The sequence below is a fragment of the Patagioenas fasciata genome, chromosome 2, assembly GCF_037038585.1.
Source record: "Patagioenas fasciata isolate bPatFas1 chromosome 2, bPatFas1.hap1, whole genome shotgun sequence".
Lineage (NCBI taxonomy): Eukaryota > Metazoa > Chordata > Aves > Columbiformes > Columbidae > Patagioenas > Patagioenas fasciata.
This window is the reverse complement of record NC_092521.1, coordinates 55993872-56011760: the sequence shown is the minus strand read 5'-3', so window position 1 is coordinate 56011760 and position 17889 is coordinate 55993872. Positions and strand designations below refer to the sequence as shown.

At 36.8% G+C, this 17889-nt stretch overlaps 1 protein-coding gene across 13 annotated transcripts in view; it reads left to right on the top strand.

Moving 5' to 3' along the window:
- The window catches only part of PIEZO2 (piezo type mechanosensitive ion channel component 2), a 309728-nt gene that overhangs the window by 48837 nt on the left and 243002 nt on the right, over nt 1–17889 (top strand). For all 13 annotated transcript variants that reach the window (XM_071804264.1, XM_071804257.1, XM_071804259.1 and 10 more), the window contains exon 2: nt 4352–4447. In XM_071804264.1, coding sequence (XP_071660365.1) covers nt 4352–4447 — 96 coding nt within the window. The remainder of the gene's footprint in view (nt 1–4351; nt 4448–17889) is intronic.

The following is a 17889-nucleotide window of genomic DNA, read 5'->3' as shown; positions in this document are numbered from 1 at the left end:
TTTTAAGGTTTTGTACTATTGCTCTAGTGATTGTAGCATAATAGGAACAATTTTGTATTATAATAACATTAACCTTCTTACCTGCGTAGTTTTACTTGTATGAGGTAATCATCATATAACTTCTTAAAAAAATCTTGTAAAAATATCATAAAATATGTTCTTCATTGCAAGATTTAAGTGTTCAGAGCTGATTTCTGTTCTCTGTTAGGCCCAGAATATGTCAGCAGAGCAGGCTTTAGAGATCTTTTTCTTCATGCGTATTTTTTAAGATACGTATTACATGTAGCAGGGTTAGTGAATTATGAATACTTTTACAGACATGGTGAAAGAAAAGGACATCAGTTACATGTGACTGTAATTTTTCATTTGTTTGAACAAATGCCTGGATGCCAGAAAGACAGAATATTCTACAGCTATCAGTTTTTGCTACAAATAGCTTATGTGTCAGTCTTTCGTGAAAATATTATACATCTGCATGTTACTTTTTTCACTATATATTTCTTTCTGACTGCTATGGCATAAAGATGTATGGAGTTATTGTAACTTGTTTTATATGACATTCTGATCCTGACTTTAAAGGTAGTATTTTTAGCACACTATGCATTAGAACAGAAATATTTCAAATAATCACTTATGAATGGAGAAGTCTATCAGATATGTTATAAAAGGCTCTTTTCTTGCAACCCAAGGGAAGGTTCCCTAAAGTACTTCAGCTGATTATAAAAAAGCTAAATTTGCTTCTGATATAATGATGTGCTGTATATCAATAGCTTTTTTTTTTGTATTTTTTCACAATTGTGTATTATTGCTACCATTGGACTCTGAACAGTGGAACTTCAGAGATGAAAATCACATTTCTGGAATTGTTACTAGAGACTATTAGAAAACATGGTGAGAAATATGTTTTAAAGAAAAGACTGAAGAGATGAAAGTACATACAGAATTTGCATGTGTGGTATATTTACCTATGTAATATTTTTGTTTAGTATTAATTTTAGGAAAATCCATACTTCTGAAATTATGAAACTGAAGGTTTTCCTGAACACTAATCAAATTAACATGTCCAGCTTAGGAAATATTTCTTTTTAACAAATGTCTTCAAAATATTTTGTATTTCTTCAGGACGCTTTATATGAAAAAAAAATAAAAAAGGAAGGTTTGTATGGAGAAGTAGGCTCTTTTAATAGTACAGTTTATGTAGTTGCGGTGAAAAAACTCTTTTTGAGAACGCAGTCTCCTTGGGTTAAGAAATAGAAAGCAGTACTTGTTGAGGCAAATATAGTTCAAGAATAATTCCTCCTAAATTAATTTTGATAATTGATTAGACAATTTTGAGAAAAGGTAACAAGCCTAAAATGCTAAAATTACATTAATTTTGATAGTATAGACTGACCAGTGCAACCCAGATACCCAGAAATTTCTATACCAACTGATTTGTCAATAAATTCATTTGTGTAGGTGCTTTTACTGTTGATAGAATTCCATTGACCTGCAATGGGACTTTGCACTGTGGTGGACATCTGTGTATGGCTGCCTTTGCAAAAGGGCAATGCCAGAGGGAATGCAGACAATTGGGTTCGTTTGCTTTTTTGAATCATCCTTTGTTGTTGTATCAGTGACAAACCAAAGCTGATTTTGTGCACAGCAGCTTGTTCTAGATAGTTTTGAGTTTTGGAACTTAGGAATACATATATTTGACAAATAATGTGGCAGTGCAGTGTAAATATATAAATACGAGGCAGCTTCTGTTTTCCAATCTTTTATCTTGCTAAAAATATGCCCAATCATGGCTCCTTGCCCTGGTACTTTGGCTTGGTAGGGCACTAATCTCTTTAACAAGATGTTCTGGAAGAATGGAGATAAACACGGTATGGAAATAATGAAATAGTTGCAGCAGAGAACAGTAAAAATGTTACAGCTAAGTTTTGGGGGTTTTAATTTATTAATTCTGACAAATGTATTGCTGGTGCTCTTGCAACTGATTGAATGAAGGTAGATTTCACAGCTAATGTCTAGCCAAGGTTACTAGTTTGCTGGAGTACGCTTCCAAATAAATAGAGGTTCTAAATATTTGGCATGGACTTGTTAGCAAGGTATTATTGAAATAAGGCTAATAAAAGAGGGTACCTAAAGCACACAGTTGCTGTTTTCTTTGTACTGAGAAAACTGAGTGCTAAGTGCTCTACAAGAAATGTAGCAAGCTCGCTTCTGAAGGAAGAAGAAAATCTGTGTAATATTGCACTGAAATCAAGAAGGCTGCTTAACATGATTAAAAGCTGATGCACACAATTCCTTTAATAACTGGATAATAGTATTATCTGCTAATAGTATTATTCTGCTACCAGAATGACTGAGAACATTGATACTTCCCCTTGAAAGGGAAAAGCCTTCAGGCTTTAAATTAGCCTTGAAGCACTATTGTACCTTTTCCAATGAATGCCAAAACCCTTCTTTCCACTCCAAATTAGACTTGCGGAAAGGCTGATTTATGGATTTCTCCTGATTTCAGGAGTTTCCTCTTTGCCATTCATTCCAGGAGGCCACTCATAGCCATAGAACCTCCTGTGCTCCTCTGCAGAGCATCTGGAGAGTAGGTGCACACTTGTGGGGCTGATTCCTTCTTTTCAAGTATATTCTCTTTAAAGCTTTGATAATTGCTCACAGGATTCCCAGTGGGATAGGTCCTATTCACTCTATGTTGCAGTTTTTCTTAGTTACAAGTCTAGGTGTAAGTCTTTGGGTGACCTTTAGAAGCTGTGGTTATACAGGGGGCCTAAGTTGTAAGTGACACGAGCAATCTGAGTTTAAATTCTTACAGGTGAATGAGAAGCTGCTCTTAAGTATTCTGGATTTCACTCTATCAAGCTTCGATGGATTTCATTCTGCTTTTTTTGAAGGCTGGTGACAGGATCATATGAGTTTAGAAGTAGAGTATAAATGCTTCTTGTCCTTCCTTCTTGCTGGACTTACCCACAAAGTTCACACATTTCTTGGCTAAGCTGCAGATGTGGAGTATAAATCCTGAGTCTTTCTATCAGGGCTATTAAGAAAATTGGGTTGTTTGTTCCGAACATTGGATAGTTTGGGAAATAAAAATTATAGCTACTGTATGGATTTGTTTGTTGATGTAGAGACTTCTCAGTGTTATAACTAAGATGGATGGATGTGATGAGGATGAGGATCAATTAATGCTTAATTTGTTAACTTGTTTCCAGTATAGTCTCAATGAAATTTCCTCAGGTTGTATCTGGAGAAACTTGTTTTCTTTTGGAATACACATTTCTGGCAGGACTGAAGCTGTATCTGTTCTCCAAAACCAAGTTGTTTTGGATATAGCTGAGAAGACTGAATTGATACTACTTACATTCCATGAGTAAATAAATGGAGAGGTTAATTCATGTCCTGACTCCTCTGCAGTTGGCTTATTTCATGGGAACGATTGAATGTGGTAGGTCTTACAATATTTTAACATCTGCTGCACAGAGGAGATACAGATTGTAATTTTTTTTTTTTTTTTAAATTATCTTTTCTGTGTGGAAGTCCATGCACAGAATATGCATGACTTTCTTTGAAAAAGATATGCCTTGGTTGTAGCAATATTTCTGCTTGTTGTAATGGACTGCTCACCTTTCAGGAAAATAAACTTACACCAAATTTTCAAAATAGAAAAGCAAATATTAGAGGAAGTCAGCAGAGTAGTTACATTCTTTACAAAAACTTGTATAACACCAGTTGCAAGTTGCTGTGAAGCCCTTTTTCATTTGTAGTTCACAGTCTTTTCACTAGAAGAACTTTGACAAAAGTTCGTTCAAACGAATGGCTGGTAGTAAGGTTCAGAGACCTCTGTGATGCTTTAAAGACATTGCTATTTTAAGGATAACTGGCAATTTTAGGCATGCTGTAATTAGGAATCTTAATATGCTTCATAATTTTCTGCATTATTTATTGATAATCCTTAATTGTAATGTAATGAACTTGTATGTAGCTTCTTAAAGAGACTGATACATCTTTATATATTTTTGTGGGCAATGGTTTAATGAGTTTATGTATGAGGAAAGTAAAAAGTTTAGGTAACAACTAACTTGTCCATCATTCTGGACAAAGTCTTTGCAGCTTAGATGCATCTTTTGCTAAGCTTAAAATGTATATTCCTGTGAAAATACTTAAGAAATATATATATAATTTTATTATTTATTTTAAGAATTAGCTTGAATAAGTGTGTAGAAATTGTTTAATTAAGTGGTGGAAAATGGATAAGGTAAATAGTAAACTCAAATGGGAAATGCTTTGTGCTATTGAATTTTATTACCCCAGGCTGATTAAACAACATGTTCTTTTTCTCTCATCACAGCCTGTGCTTTCCGTTACAATGGGCTCTCCTTTGTCTACCTCATCTACCTCCTGCTCATTCCTCTGTTTTCAGAACCCACGAAAACAACGATGCAAGGTAAGATGTTCATTGCTTCATTCTTCAGAACATGTGGTGGACACAGAACATGCAAAAGCCTTTGTGTAGTAGAAGGTGAAGTCCTGAGCATTGTCCCCTCATTAGATGAGCTAACTTGTAATACATGCTGTAAATTCCCTGACAGTGTAGTTTCTCTTTATGGTGGCTTTGGTGCTAAAGGACTTCCAAGCATGATGCCATTCTTGCCCCAAGGTGCAGCAGGGCTATCTGATAGTAGTATTGGGGGATCCTTTTCACGGCATTATTTCACCTGGAATACTGACATGGTTTGGGTGAAAAATGAGCTTTCAGAACATCCCCATCCTATCAGAGACTGTGTCTCAGGTCTGGATTTGTAGTTTTGATAATTAAATTTGTTCTCTGATTTTTCATCCAACTGTATTTTAGGCACTTATTTAAATATCACTTCCATTCAGACTTTTTACAACTGCCTTAGTAAAAATAACTAAAAAATCTTGCTGTCTGTCTTCTAAACAATGGTTAACAGAAGCTGATACTCTTTCCTACCTGAAGAACACACTGTGATTTGACTGAGCAACAGATTGACACCAAACATGTAGTTTTTGGTGTGGTAGCTGAAGAGGGACATAGTTTCAAATGTTTTATAGACAGGTTTCCTTCTAAATATCCATTTCTGTTTCCTGCCTGTAATTATGGCCATTGGGCCAGCTCTCCTGAGGAAAGAAATACATGAGACTTTTCTTGAATTCTCTGAGGAGAGGTCTCGGGTTCTGGTTTAGAGTGACCCCTCATGCTGTCAGGCTTTTTCATCTTTGCTGGGAAGATGGAGAGAGGAAGCAGGAGTTTCAGAACTGTCTGATGAACTGTTCCTCACTGCATGGCACATGGTGACAGTACCGATCAGGTTTTACAAGTGGAAGTACAACTTCCGTTGTACCAGTTTTTACGAGCGTTTTCCATTAACGGCTAATTTGAGGAGAGAAGGAGGCAAAACTAAAGAAAGCCCTCTTGTTTCATCTGTTTGTGCATATGATTTCTGTTAATGCAGATTTTCACCCAGTCTGTGTATAGGGGAAGCTGTGTAAGGAAGAGAACTTGCTCCTCCAGATTCTAGCAGGGAGAAGCAGAGCAGAGTTACATTTGTGTCATGGAAAGCGTATCCGGACCTATCCTAATTATGACAGCTTACCAAAATTGTATGCTGCCACAGTGCATTTCACAGGCTAGATTCATTTAAAAGAGAATCTGCACTGAATTAATCCATTTTACATTCTTTTTTGTTTTTTCTTTATGATTATTTGGTGTGATTATAGTAGTATCAACCAACAGAGATACCCATGGTGCTACAGAGTCTTGACACCTAAGCTAAAGGAAAAGAAGTGCGAAGGATTGCACAGGGGTAGTAGTATTGCCAAATGTTACTCATAAATGGGATATGAGCTACAAATAGAGCAAAGTCAGATTTCCAAAAATTGCTCAGAGTGGGATAGATTTGAATTATGCTAGATTTGGAGTCTTTGTGAATTGCAATTGAGTTATCTTGACAGAGCTAAGGAACAAGGCAAGGAATCAGGTGAGAATTAGGGTGCTTTTGAGATCTGGTCTGTTAGCTGGAGAGTTCAAATATCTCACTCCGTGGTGAAGATGCCATCTTCACGAAGTACTACAGTACAGAAGTGGAAAAGGTCTGATTAGCATTTGTATTTCGTGACTTAATTCCTACATTTATATCATGTCTCTTCACGCTCCTCTACTTCTCCACACCATTATTCACCCAGTTTCTAGCAGTCAATCTAAGAACCTCACACATTGTCTTTTGGCGGGGATCCGTACCCATTGGGTGGGCTTAGTTTATGTTGACTGTGGAAGTATCCACTGGAGCCAGCAAAAACAGAGCTGAAAAATAAATAAAGTAAGCATAAAACGTAGGAAATCCCACTCTAGGTAAGGCTGTCAGTCTTTTTTACAGGGGTAGTTATGAGGACAGTGTGAGAATGGAACACCAGTAAATGCCCAGCTGTGAGTTAGTTTGTCTTAGAAGTGCAGAAGGTGGCAGCTGAGGGGGAAGTTGGGGAATTTGGATGCAGGTTCTCAGATAATGAGCAATTACCCTGTTGGTTTTGTGTGTTTTACTGACTTTTTGTGCTAGGAGAAGTGATTGACAGGATAAACAGAGTGATTTTCTAGATGCCAAGAGCAATGGCAGAGTGTTATCTGGATTCTCTTAGTTAATAGTCTAAGAAGGTCTGTTTGTTTAAGACTAATTCTTGTGTGATTTGATAGACACTAAATCATCTAGTTTGCATCACTGATGCCCGCAATCTTCCTTCAGAGGAAAATGCTTTCTTAGGACTTTGAATAGTTTTGCCCTACTGTGTGTCATATCTCCTGTATTTCATATTATGATGTATTCATGATAATTGATTTTTTAATATAAATTCAATATTTCTGACTGCAATAATTTTGACCCACTGTCCCTGTCACCTTTTTAAATTGCCTGTGTATATGTGTAAGTGTATCTCTCTGGAAAGTATAGAGGGATTTTTTTTTTTCATGTCCGGAGGATGGAAAAGAAAGGGGAAATCTAGAATTATTATAGCTAAAACCAGACAATCCACCAGTAAATCAAAGAGTTGAAACTTAAATTAAAAAAGTTTATTAAAAACAAATAAACAACCCCCTACACAACAAAACCCACTACGTGGCTATATATTTTACTTTTTTTTGTTTGTTTTTTTGATTTTTGTTACTTAAATAGTATTTTTGAGTCTTCCGTTTGATCCAAGTCATCATTTTTTCCTGAAATCTTGCTTCCCTTAGTTAAGTCTTTTTATTCTTTTGAGTTTTCTGTTTTCCTACTACTAAGCTTTTCCTTCTTTGTCTCCTTCTGGCTCATTCAACTCCGCAGTCACAAACTCAAACCAACATTCCTATCTCTTGCATCTGTTTCCCCAGTTTATCACCTTGCACTTTCCAGTTACTGAGCTTATACAACTTCTCTCCACCAAGCTCAAGGGTTTTCCAGGCTATGGGCCCCTCAGTTCAAGAAGGACAGGGAACTGCTGGAGAGAGTCCAGCGCAGGGCAACAAAGGTGATTAAGGGAGTGGAGCATCTCCCTTATGAGGAAAGGCTGAGGGAGCTGGGTCTCTTTAGTGTGGAGGAGACTGAGGGGTGACTTTATTAATGTTTACAAATATATGAAGGGTGAGTGTCACGAGGATGAAGTCAGGCTCTTCTTAGTGACAACCAATAGTAGGACAAGGTGTAACGGATTCAAACTGGAACACAAGAAGTTCCACTTAAATTTGAGAAGAAACTTCTTCTCAGTGAGGGTGACAGAGCACTGGAACAGGCTGCCCAAGGAGGTTGTGGAGTCTCCTTCTCTGGAGACATTCAAAACCCACCTGGACACATTCCTGTGTAACCTCATGTAGATGTTCCTGCTCCGGCAGGGGGATTGGACTAGGTGATCTGTTGAGGTCCCTTCCGATCCGTAACATTCTGTGATTCTATGAATTAGTAAAAGGTTAGACATGCTGGGGAAAAGATGATATACTCACTGAAATATTTCAGGTGGTGTCTAAAGATTAATGAGTAATTTTTTCCTTTTCTTTTTTTTCCTCTTAAATATTTAATCCTCTTTACAAACAGAATTATTATGATAAAGTAAAATTGATCCTTAATCATGGAGATAAGATACAGTCTCCTCTTTCTGCATATAGTCAGTATATTTATTTTAAGATACTACCTGTCAGGTGAAAATACCTACATCTTTTGAAGTATGGGAGACATCTCATTCAGTTAGAGCTGAAATGCTGAGTTATTTAAGATTTATCTGAATGTATTTTTGCAGAAATATTACTTAATTTTCTATAAAGCTGATTGAATAAGGGAAAATATATTTGAGAGTGTTTATGTGCAGCTGCAAATATGCTTGGTTAACTCTCTTGTTCAGCTCTGTCTATTATTGAAATCAGTGATGACAAAGCTGACTAAGCAGCAAAACTTGCTACTCTTCATGAAACAACTGTGGAAGAAAAAAATCATTGCCAATAGCATTTCTTGTCTACAGGAGTAGTTTAAAATGATGAGACCAATTTTTAAAGGTGGTTGATGAGAGCTGCTTTTGAGGCAGATACCTCTTTGCATGCATTTTAAAGCTGTGTGATTTTTGGCAGTGATTTTACATATGATTTATCTTTAAAAGCAGCAACTGATTGGTTACCTAGTTCTCTGGAGATGACAAACAGCCAGTAAGCTATGCAATAGCCTAGTTTCTAACTTCTTTGATTGTGAGGTTGTGTATTAGTGATCTTTTTTCTTTGTGCCTAATGTCTACTGTAATTACGTCCTTGTCCTTAATAAAGGTTTGTACATGCTGTTAATGAAGAAATAATAAAGCATGGCTACATACATTTGCCCTGTGTTGAGTCAATGGCTCATTTAGCAGTAATAAATAACTGGTTTATGTGTTGTGTTGTTGGTGGTGGTGGGGTTTTTTTTGTCTGTAACAGAGCTGAGTTTGCATTTAGTTAGTTTTGTTAACTTTCCTTTATTTGATTTCAGAGCTTCGGATTAATAAGACTCTATAGCCAGTCATCATGTAAATAAAAACAAGAGCAAGTGGGCTGGAATAACTTAATTTCACATATATGCTAGATTTTGCTGACTCTGCTTATATTAATGACAAAAACTAATGGGATTGCTTCTGATTTAAGGTACTGCTCAGCATGCAAAAACTTGTACCTCTTCTGTATCGAAAAAATGAACCTGGCATAGTACTCAGATCAGTACAAAAGATGTTTTTAAAATGTGTAGATTGATAAACTGATGAAGCCTATCCAAATTGTAATAATTGTTATTTAAGCATTATTTTGAGTATAACTGAAGCTACAGTAAAGAAATGGAACAGTGGAGTTTATTTTGCAGATATGAAAGGGCTTGTGATTTCGAATAATCTGCACGTAATTGCAACATGCACAAGAATTGCAGTGACAAATTTGGATCACTAAATATAGCTGAAGAGGTTTCAGGGGAGTATTGATCCAAATGAATATGGCAAAGAAATTTATACAAACATTATTTTGATTTCCTTAAGTAAACAGTGCTCCTATATATACTCATGAGCTGTATAATATAATGCACCTGTTTATTAGCGGTTTTTTACACTCAGCTGCACTAATTTTCTGGAGTTTCCTGCTAACTTTGGATATCTGACTTTAGACATGTAGCTTAAATATTCAAATTATGAATTGTGTAAACCTATACAGTTACTGAATAGAAGTTGGCTTATCATGATAGCGCTTTGAGTTGACCATTTAGACCTCCAATGAGTCAAAAAATCTTGAATTATCGATGCATAATTTTAGAACTCATCTACATTGGATGGTATTAAGACTTCTGAACAAAATAAGGAGCTTAAGTGAATATTGTCATGTGATATTCATGAAACAGAAAAAGATTGTTAACCTTGTAAATTCTTACACTGAAAACTTCATGGTTGAGTAGTTTGTATTAAAAAAAAAAGTACTTTCTATATTACTGAGTGTTCTGCTCTGAAGGAGCTTCAGTTTTAGCTTTTCAGGATTTTCTGAACGTTGCTTGCGAATAAACTGCTGCCCAAAGTGTACATGAAGAAATCACTTGAAAATAAATTAAAACCCCAAACAAAACAAATCGCCGATCTAGAGATACATGTTTAAAAAAGGTTTAACAAAATTCCTCTCCCCCATTAGTCCTGTTAAAACCATGTCCTATGGATGGCAAATGTCATACTTAAAGCTGTAATACAGGACTATCTGCAAAGAATGAAACATTTAAATAATATAACATCCTAATGTGTTCACTAACAGTCTTTCATGTCTACTACTATGGAATGGTGATGTTTGCGATCTTACATGCCTTTCTCTTTATCAAGTATGTGGAAAAAATCCTTAAACTTTTTTCTTTTCCTTTTAAGCCAGTTCCAATAATTTTCACAACAGTGTTATTAAAAGAATTTGATGGAAAACACAAATCATATAGCTAATGTGGGTGCTTTCAGACATTCTGGTTTTCTTAAATTATATGTACAAAGAATTAGTTTGTGTTTTGAAAATACAGACTTTGATTTTGGAAAGACTTGTTCACATGGTTTTTGTTGCCAGCTTTAAAGAGAAATTCTTTTGAATGTGCATCTTCAGCTTACAAGTCTGTTACTGCTTCAGTCTAAGGAGTTGTTTTTAGTTCAAGCAGTTGGACTTCATGACTGTTTTTACTTCAATCTCGTAACAGTTGTATCACTTACTATTAGTATATTATTTCTGGAGCATTGCAGTTGGACTACTCTAAATAGGGGATAACAGCCCACCTATTTTCACATTCTGAAAGTGCAGCCAAAATTGAGGTACCCATTTTGTGCATCTGAGGTGTATGATTGGAACCCTGTTCATTCCTGCAAGGGGTAGAAGTTGTGGCTTTTTACTGGATTTTTAAAAGTATTGATGCTGCACTTCGATTCTTCAGAGAGTTTTCTGTCATGTCTGCCAGAATGGACATTGAGAGGCCATAGACCTAGTCATGGTGTAATCTTGTTATAAATTAAAATGTATGGATTTTCTAGGCTGGGAAGGGATATATTTTTTTAAAAAATGTTTAAAACGCAAAACATATTTCGATAAAAAGTCTTCATTTTTTGGGGTGGTACAACTTGAGTTTTGACCTTTTCTCTTTAGATTTACTATACGTTTATATACTCTTGAGATGGGTTTCATCCACCTTTTGCCTGTGTAACTGCAAAGATGATTTGTTCTTTTTTTTTAAAAAATGATTTCTTACCTGTTATCTTTAAGTGCTCGGTAGAAAATACTCTGGGTAGTAATAGAGATGCTGATTAAAAGGGGTGGGAAAACTCTTTAGGATGCCTTTGGAACTACTGAGTTGATTTGTACGATTAGTATGAAGATTTACTTATAACTCGGAAAATGCTTTTCAGCAATTAAAAATGGGATTTCTACTGGACTGGGCATGTATTTTCCTACGGAGGCATGCCAGGCTGCTACATAGACATCCTTTGGCTCAAAATACTGCACCTCAGTTAGTTTTCTCCACTTCCAACATTATAAATATTCTCTTAGGAGTGAACAATGGAACAAGTTATTTATAATCTGTCGGTCAAATCCTAAAGTGCTTATTAATGGAATTTTTAGCAATGAATGAGTGAAAATGAAGAGATACCTTTATGTTAACCAACTTCAGAAATCCTCTTGCTTATGAGCCAGTGAACATTTCTGTTAATGATACTGCCTGCTTTCTCAGTATGTATTATCAAAACATTTTCTTATGAATTGAATTAAAAACTTCTCCAACTAAATGAAAGTGAACTCATAAGAAGCATTGCACTGTCAGTGTGGGGTACAGAAATCTTCTATCTCATGTTGTTGCATATGATAAATAATACCTGTGCCTTTCTCACTGCCTCGCAATGCGGTTCCCAAATGGGATATTCCACTCTGAGAAGGTGGAGTCCAGATCCTGGGCTGTTTTACATTTTTTGCATCCACAGAAGAAATTGTAAGCAAGGACTCTCATTAAGTGGTTGATACGATGATGTGTCACCTCTTTATCATACGAGTGCTGGCAATGCTTTTGGACCTGGGTATGGCAGAAGTTCAGCGGCGTGTTGATAGAAACCCTGCACACAAAGCAAAGCCAACAGAGTTGTGGCAGTGAATGCAGAAGCCAGGAGGAGAAGAGAACTACAAATTTATTTTTACTCACAATTACATAATTGATATGGGATTTTTTGTGTGGTTATCAACGACCGTGGATCTTTGGAAAGATTCAAATGGAGAGAAGGGTAGTGCTCTTGGTGCAGAGGGCAAAAATTCTTCAGAGGGCTTTGAAACAAGATGTTAGCCATTAAACTGGTTTTTGGAGGGTGGTAAAAATACTAAATTAAATGGAAAAAAAGCCATTTTAAAGAAGGCTGACACTAGCACAGGTTTAAATCAGAAAACTTTTCATTGTAAAACGGCAATGCATTAGTTTTGTGTTATTTAAATTATCATAAAGCAATATTTCTCTTTAGGTATAGAATACTGTTTGTTTCAGAAGAAAAAAATATTTTAGTTTAATCTGGAAGTGATTTATTTGGTTATGTTAATATTTCAAGTTGATCCCAAGCCTATCCCCTGCCCTGGTGATAGTCAGCTTGAGGCTGAATATGTCATTGTTTAATTAACATTGTTTAATTTAACTCTAGCAGTGAATAAAGACCTAGAGCCAAAACAAAGCTCCCTTTTCACCCCAACTTATAGGTAAATGCAAATTTATTTAATGGAGAAGTAATTCAGAGGCACAGATAAACAAAAAATTCGGAGAAGTCTTATGGTGGTAACTGTGAAAACTTTTTTTCTTTTTAAATTATTTTCCACTTCATTAAGCTATGTGCAACACCTAAATGATATCAATTTGGCTTTATACAGCTTATGAAGGTTACTTTCCCAGCCTGTCCTTTGTGTTCTTCTTTGTTAAAATTATGGAAAATTAGTCAATTTTCTTCCTTTCCAGGAATTATGTGCAAAATGAAGCTTTTATTATTGTTATATTTGAAAGGTGAAAGTGCAGAAATGGGAATTTAATCTAGAAACAACATGGTAAATTAAGAAAGTTTGCTATAAGCTTGCAGTCCTCCCAACAAACATTACTAAAACCTAGGGAGAAATTTCTGCCATGAGTTAGAGCAAGACAAGGGTAGAAAGTGTGCTGTAGACCCAGCTGTATTGTTGGTCACTGATAAGGGTATGGTCCTTGAATGTGCACAGTTTCTCAAATTCAGGATCTGATGTGGGCTTACTGTGTATATGACAGGATTTTAAACTCGGGACGACCTTGTGGCATGTTTTTAGTTTGAATTAAATAATGAAATTATGAAAATGAATTTGACAAAATCATACGAAAACAGAAGTACCTTAGTCTGTAGAATATGCTAGAGTTTGCATCATGTAGTCGTGCAGTCCTAATACTGCTTAGTCAACCCACACATTTTGATAGAAAGAGAATGATGCTGAGTATGCCAGGAAAGCCAGACTTCAAGAATTTGTTTTCTCCTCTTTATCCTGAAGCATGAATTCCTCTGAGTTAAATTGCCCTTTTTTTTTTTTTTTTGGTGTTGCACATGTAGATGATTGAAAAATCATAGAATCATTTTTGTTGGAAAAGACCCTCAAGTTCATAAAGTCCGCTGTTAACCTAACTCTGGCACTAAACCATGTCCCTAAGAGCCTTATCTCTATGTCTTTTAAACCCCTTCAGGGATGGTGACTCCACTGCTTCCCTGAGCAGCCTGTTCCAATGCCTGACAGACCCTTCTGGGAAGAAGTTTTTCCTAATGTCCAATCTAAACCTCCCCTGGTGCAACTTGAGGCCATTTCCTTTTGTCCTATCACTTGTTACTTGGGAGAAAAGTCTCAGAGTTCTGTGTTGGTTTTGAAAGCAGGGATGTATACTTTTTTGTTGTTGTTGTTCATTGGCGTAGTTTTATGTGCATTATTTGTGTACATATCAGCTAGGATTCACATGTCTGAAATACAGCTCTGAATGCAGAGGAGTCTTGGTGGCAAAAAATTAGTAATGAAAGTCGTTTGTTAGTTGTAAGTCTTGCCCCTTTCTCCTGCCCCCTACTCCCCAGTGAGGGAGTGAACGAGCTTAGGGTAGCAAAGTTGCCTTGTGCCCATTCTGCTGCTCTGTGAAAAGCTGTGCTATATAGAAATAAAACAGGAATAAAAATGATTGCAGTGGTGTGGCTTCTTAGGTCTGGAAATCAAGAAGCAGACTGTAGAGAGGAGGGACATTGTTGAATCTACATCTGCAGTAGAGTCTTTTAGAAGTCAGAACTACGTTACAGGAAGAAGGTAAGAGTTTGATAAGATCTGGCTGGATTCAGATAATACTAGAGGAGAAAAATCAACATGGAATTCTTACAGGATACTATAAATTAGAGGATGAATGATTCTAATAACCATACAGCCAAATCTTTCTCTAATGCAAACAACTTCTCAAACAATTATTGACTTGTGAAGAATCAGTGTTATTTTAAAATTGGTTTTGGAGGGACTAAGGACGTCAGAGAGAGTTGGTCATCACTGTTCTTACGATCCAAAGTTAACAAAAAACATCTTTAAGGTTTTCTTAACCTTAAGTGCAAAGTCAGTTTAGGGAAACTAGATAGTGACTGAAGAGCTCAAGCATTTGAATGTGGTGACATTTTCTAGTTAAAAATGCAGCAACCTTTCTGGAACTCCAGTCTTAAGTACTGGTGGCTTTTAGGGGTGAACTCCAGACCTAACTTGCTGACCAACCACTCCCACAAAGAACATTAAGAATAAACACAGAGATTGCAAGGAATGAGTAAAAGGGGAATAATTTGTAAAGAAACTGCCTTAGAGGTCAAAAAGCGTTCGGATGAAATAGAATTTGCCGGAAGTCAAGCTGAGTTAAGCTCTGCAAAGGAAACTGAAATAAGGAATAAAACTGTTTAGCCATATCAATATAAAATAAAGCATGGTTGGTACATACAGTGGTGATGAAGTAGGAATTAGATATTGTCTAGTTATGGCCAAAACTTTCAATACTGAAGCACACTCCTATTTAATAAGGGAGGTACTGTTAAATACAGAGACAAAGGCAAAAGCTGGGAAGGAGGTTGGAAAAAGGAAAAGCGGGGCATGTGAGGGACATGTAAGACCCAAGGAGTTTATATGCTTAAGTTTTAAAGGCTGATAATCTCCCTCCTGAAAGCAAGTGTGATACCCTAGATTGAAGAATGGAAGTATTAGCTCAAATGCTGAAAAATAAGGGGGAAATGATCTTGTCCAATTTGCCAAATTTTGTAATACATTGAAAGAGAAGAATAAATAAATATCTCAAAGCAAATGGAAAAAAGAGAAGAAATGAAAATGCCTTTTATAAAACTGAGTTGTGCTAAACAACTGAAAAAATGTTTTGACAAGGTGAGTTCAGAATAAGTGCCGAGAAGGTCTGTGTGGCAGTTGAAACATAAAAGATGTCAGTGTACAAGAGATGTTAATGTAAAAGAGTGAAAAAGAAATAGTATATCTCATATATCTTAAAATAACTTTTCTACTTTTCCAGTCTGCGAGGGGAAATTGTTGGTTTTGATTTGGGTTGGGGTATACTTAAGAAGGAAAAATGCTTTCTGGGTGAAAGGAGGATGCAGGCACACCATCTAGAGACTGTGTATACATGGTGGGTTTTAGATTATGAGTTTCCTAGGTATCAGCTTCTAATAAAAACAGTGAGCATAAAAACACAGCTCATTTTAAAGTAGAATATGGTCCTTTTATGAACCAGGATGTATCCTTTGGTTACCTATGAAGTTGGGAAGTAGAACTGGTAATTCAACTAATTCCTCTGGACCTGTGTTACCCAAATCATTTGCTCAGTGTCTCCAGCAAACCTGTATATAAATGCTAACAGTCAGGTGGTTTGCAGAGTTTGCCTGCCTGTGTGTCAAGTGGTTTGGGGATGGTTAGTGGGTTATGTTACATTAGGCCCAATTAACAGTTCCAGGCTTGAAACTTTCTGGTGATTTGGCTAAGATGATGGGCAGTGTTGGAAGACTTTGGAGCATTACTGTGGTCATCAGTACTGTGTTCAAGAGCTTGAGAGTCAGAAGTTCATTTATGCTAAAGGAGGAGTTCTCTTAGAGGATTTTGTCTAGATTTGGAAAATGAAAGAGTAGGATGAATATAAAACACATTTTGGGTTGTTTCAGATCACTGGCAACATGCAGGTGGAAGAGGAATGTCCCCACCTCCTGCTGTCACCATTGTCTGAAACATAGGCAAGCTGCCCGGAGTTGAAATCACAGGGACTGAGATTACAGCAAGAAAACTGCCCATTTTCAAGCACTCGCAAGGCTTGGATTAAATTATTCATGATGATGCTTTTTGTCACTACTGTTTATATTCCAGTGACAGTTAATGTGAGTTGGACTTGTTAGTGAAATAAATAAACAGCATTCAGCAGGCTGCTGAGGACCGGGGGGGGTTGAGCATGTACGTGTGGAACAGGAGGCAGTAACAAGGTGCTGATTCATTCATCTTCAGCACCTGACTCTGTCATTAGCAAGAGGTTGTCGATCAAATATTTAGCATGGTGGCATTCCAAAAGGCTTTTAAGGCCTATGTGAACATTGCTGATCAGCAGGAAGACTGAAGTTTTTGGAGTGTTTTCTTTTTAATGATGTACATGTGAGGGCTCGGGCTGCTATTTCAGTTGTAGCTCATTGATATTATGTTGAGAGAGGCACCTGACATGCTTTAAATTGAGTGGGCTTTTTTTGTCATCACAGAAGAATAAATTGTGCCTTCACAGCAAGCACCCTTTTTTCATTGCAAGGATGTTTAGCTGGTCAGATTTTGTTTGCTGCTTTGATTTCTGCTACTTCCATGGATCTGGTTTATTGCATCTATCTTAACTACTAAAGAAATGTTTTCTGGGAAATAAATAGTTCCATGACAAAGATGTATTGTAGTGAGCAGCTGTTTCACTGTAATGGGAGCCTTAATTGAAAGGATTATTGCAGCAGAACGTTTCCTAGTTGTTTGTGTTGGATGATGTGACTGAGAAGGATACAATATAGTAGCGAATTTTAAACAAAAATTATATCTGTTTTGGTTTCTGCTTGATCTTCAGGGTAGAAAAGCCTGAAGATTGGTTCCCTCCCTTGGGACCAAATCTGCTGACCTTACTCAGGGAAAACTCCCACTAGCAGTGGGAAATTTGCTTCTGTAAGCAGCGCAGGAAGTGCCCTGTAATATATTAAGAAACCAAGTAAGCCCATAAGAAACCAAACAAAAGGCATTTAAAAGCATTCCCATTACTTACAGAGAGAAGAAAGCAGAAAATTAATATGCACATGCTCCATAATTAACATTTAAGCTCTGGTTTTAATGTGATTTAGGGGGAGCTGTGAACTCTTGAAAACGAAGCTGTTGGTGCAGATGCAGAGCTAGGTGTGCAGTTTCTCATTACTCAAATGTTTCTGTTCTGCCTCCGGATGAAATGGGAAACCTTAAATGCATCCCCCCCACAAACAGATTTGTTAACATCCTGTTCTAATTCAGAGCAGAGACCTCAATCTAGTTCTCTTTTATCCCAAGTGCGCTCAGCTAACGGTGGCTTTTTGCTATCCCTCCTCTTCCCTAAATCCCTTTCCCTAAATATTTGATTATACCTGCGAAATGGAGCTGCTCCAGTACACGATGCCCTCCTGGCAGCCGATTAGTTGCTGCGCTTGTCCAAGGAAGTATCAGAATTTCAAGATGCTGAAGGTTTTTTCATGTTTTCATGTTATATGACAGTGTCATGCCATGGGCTTGTGAATCATGTGGAATGATCACAATAGCTTCATAGATGTGTAGTTTCTTCCCAATCCACTCTCCTATGTCCTGCC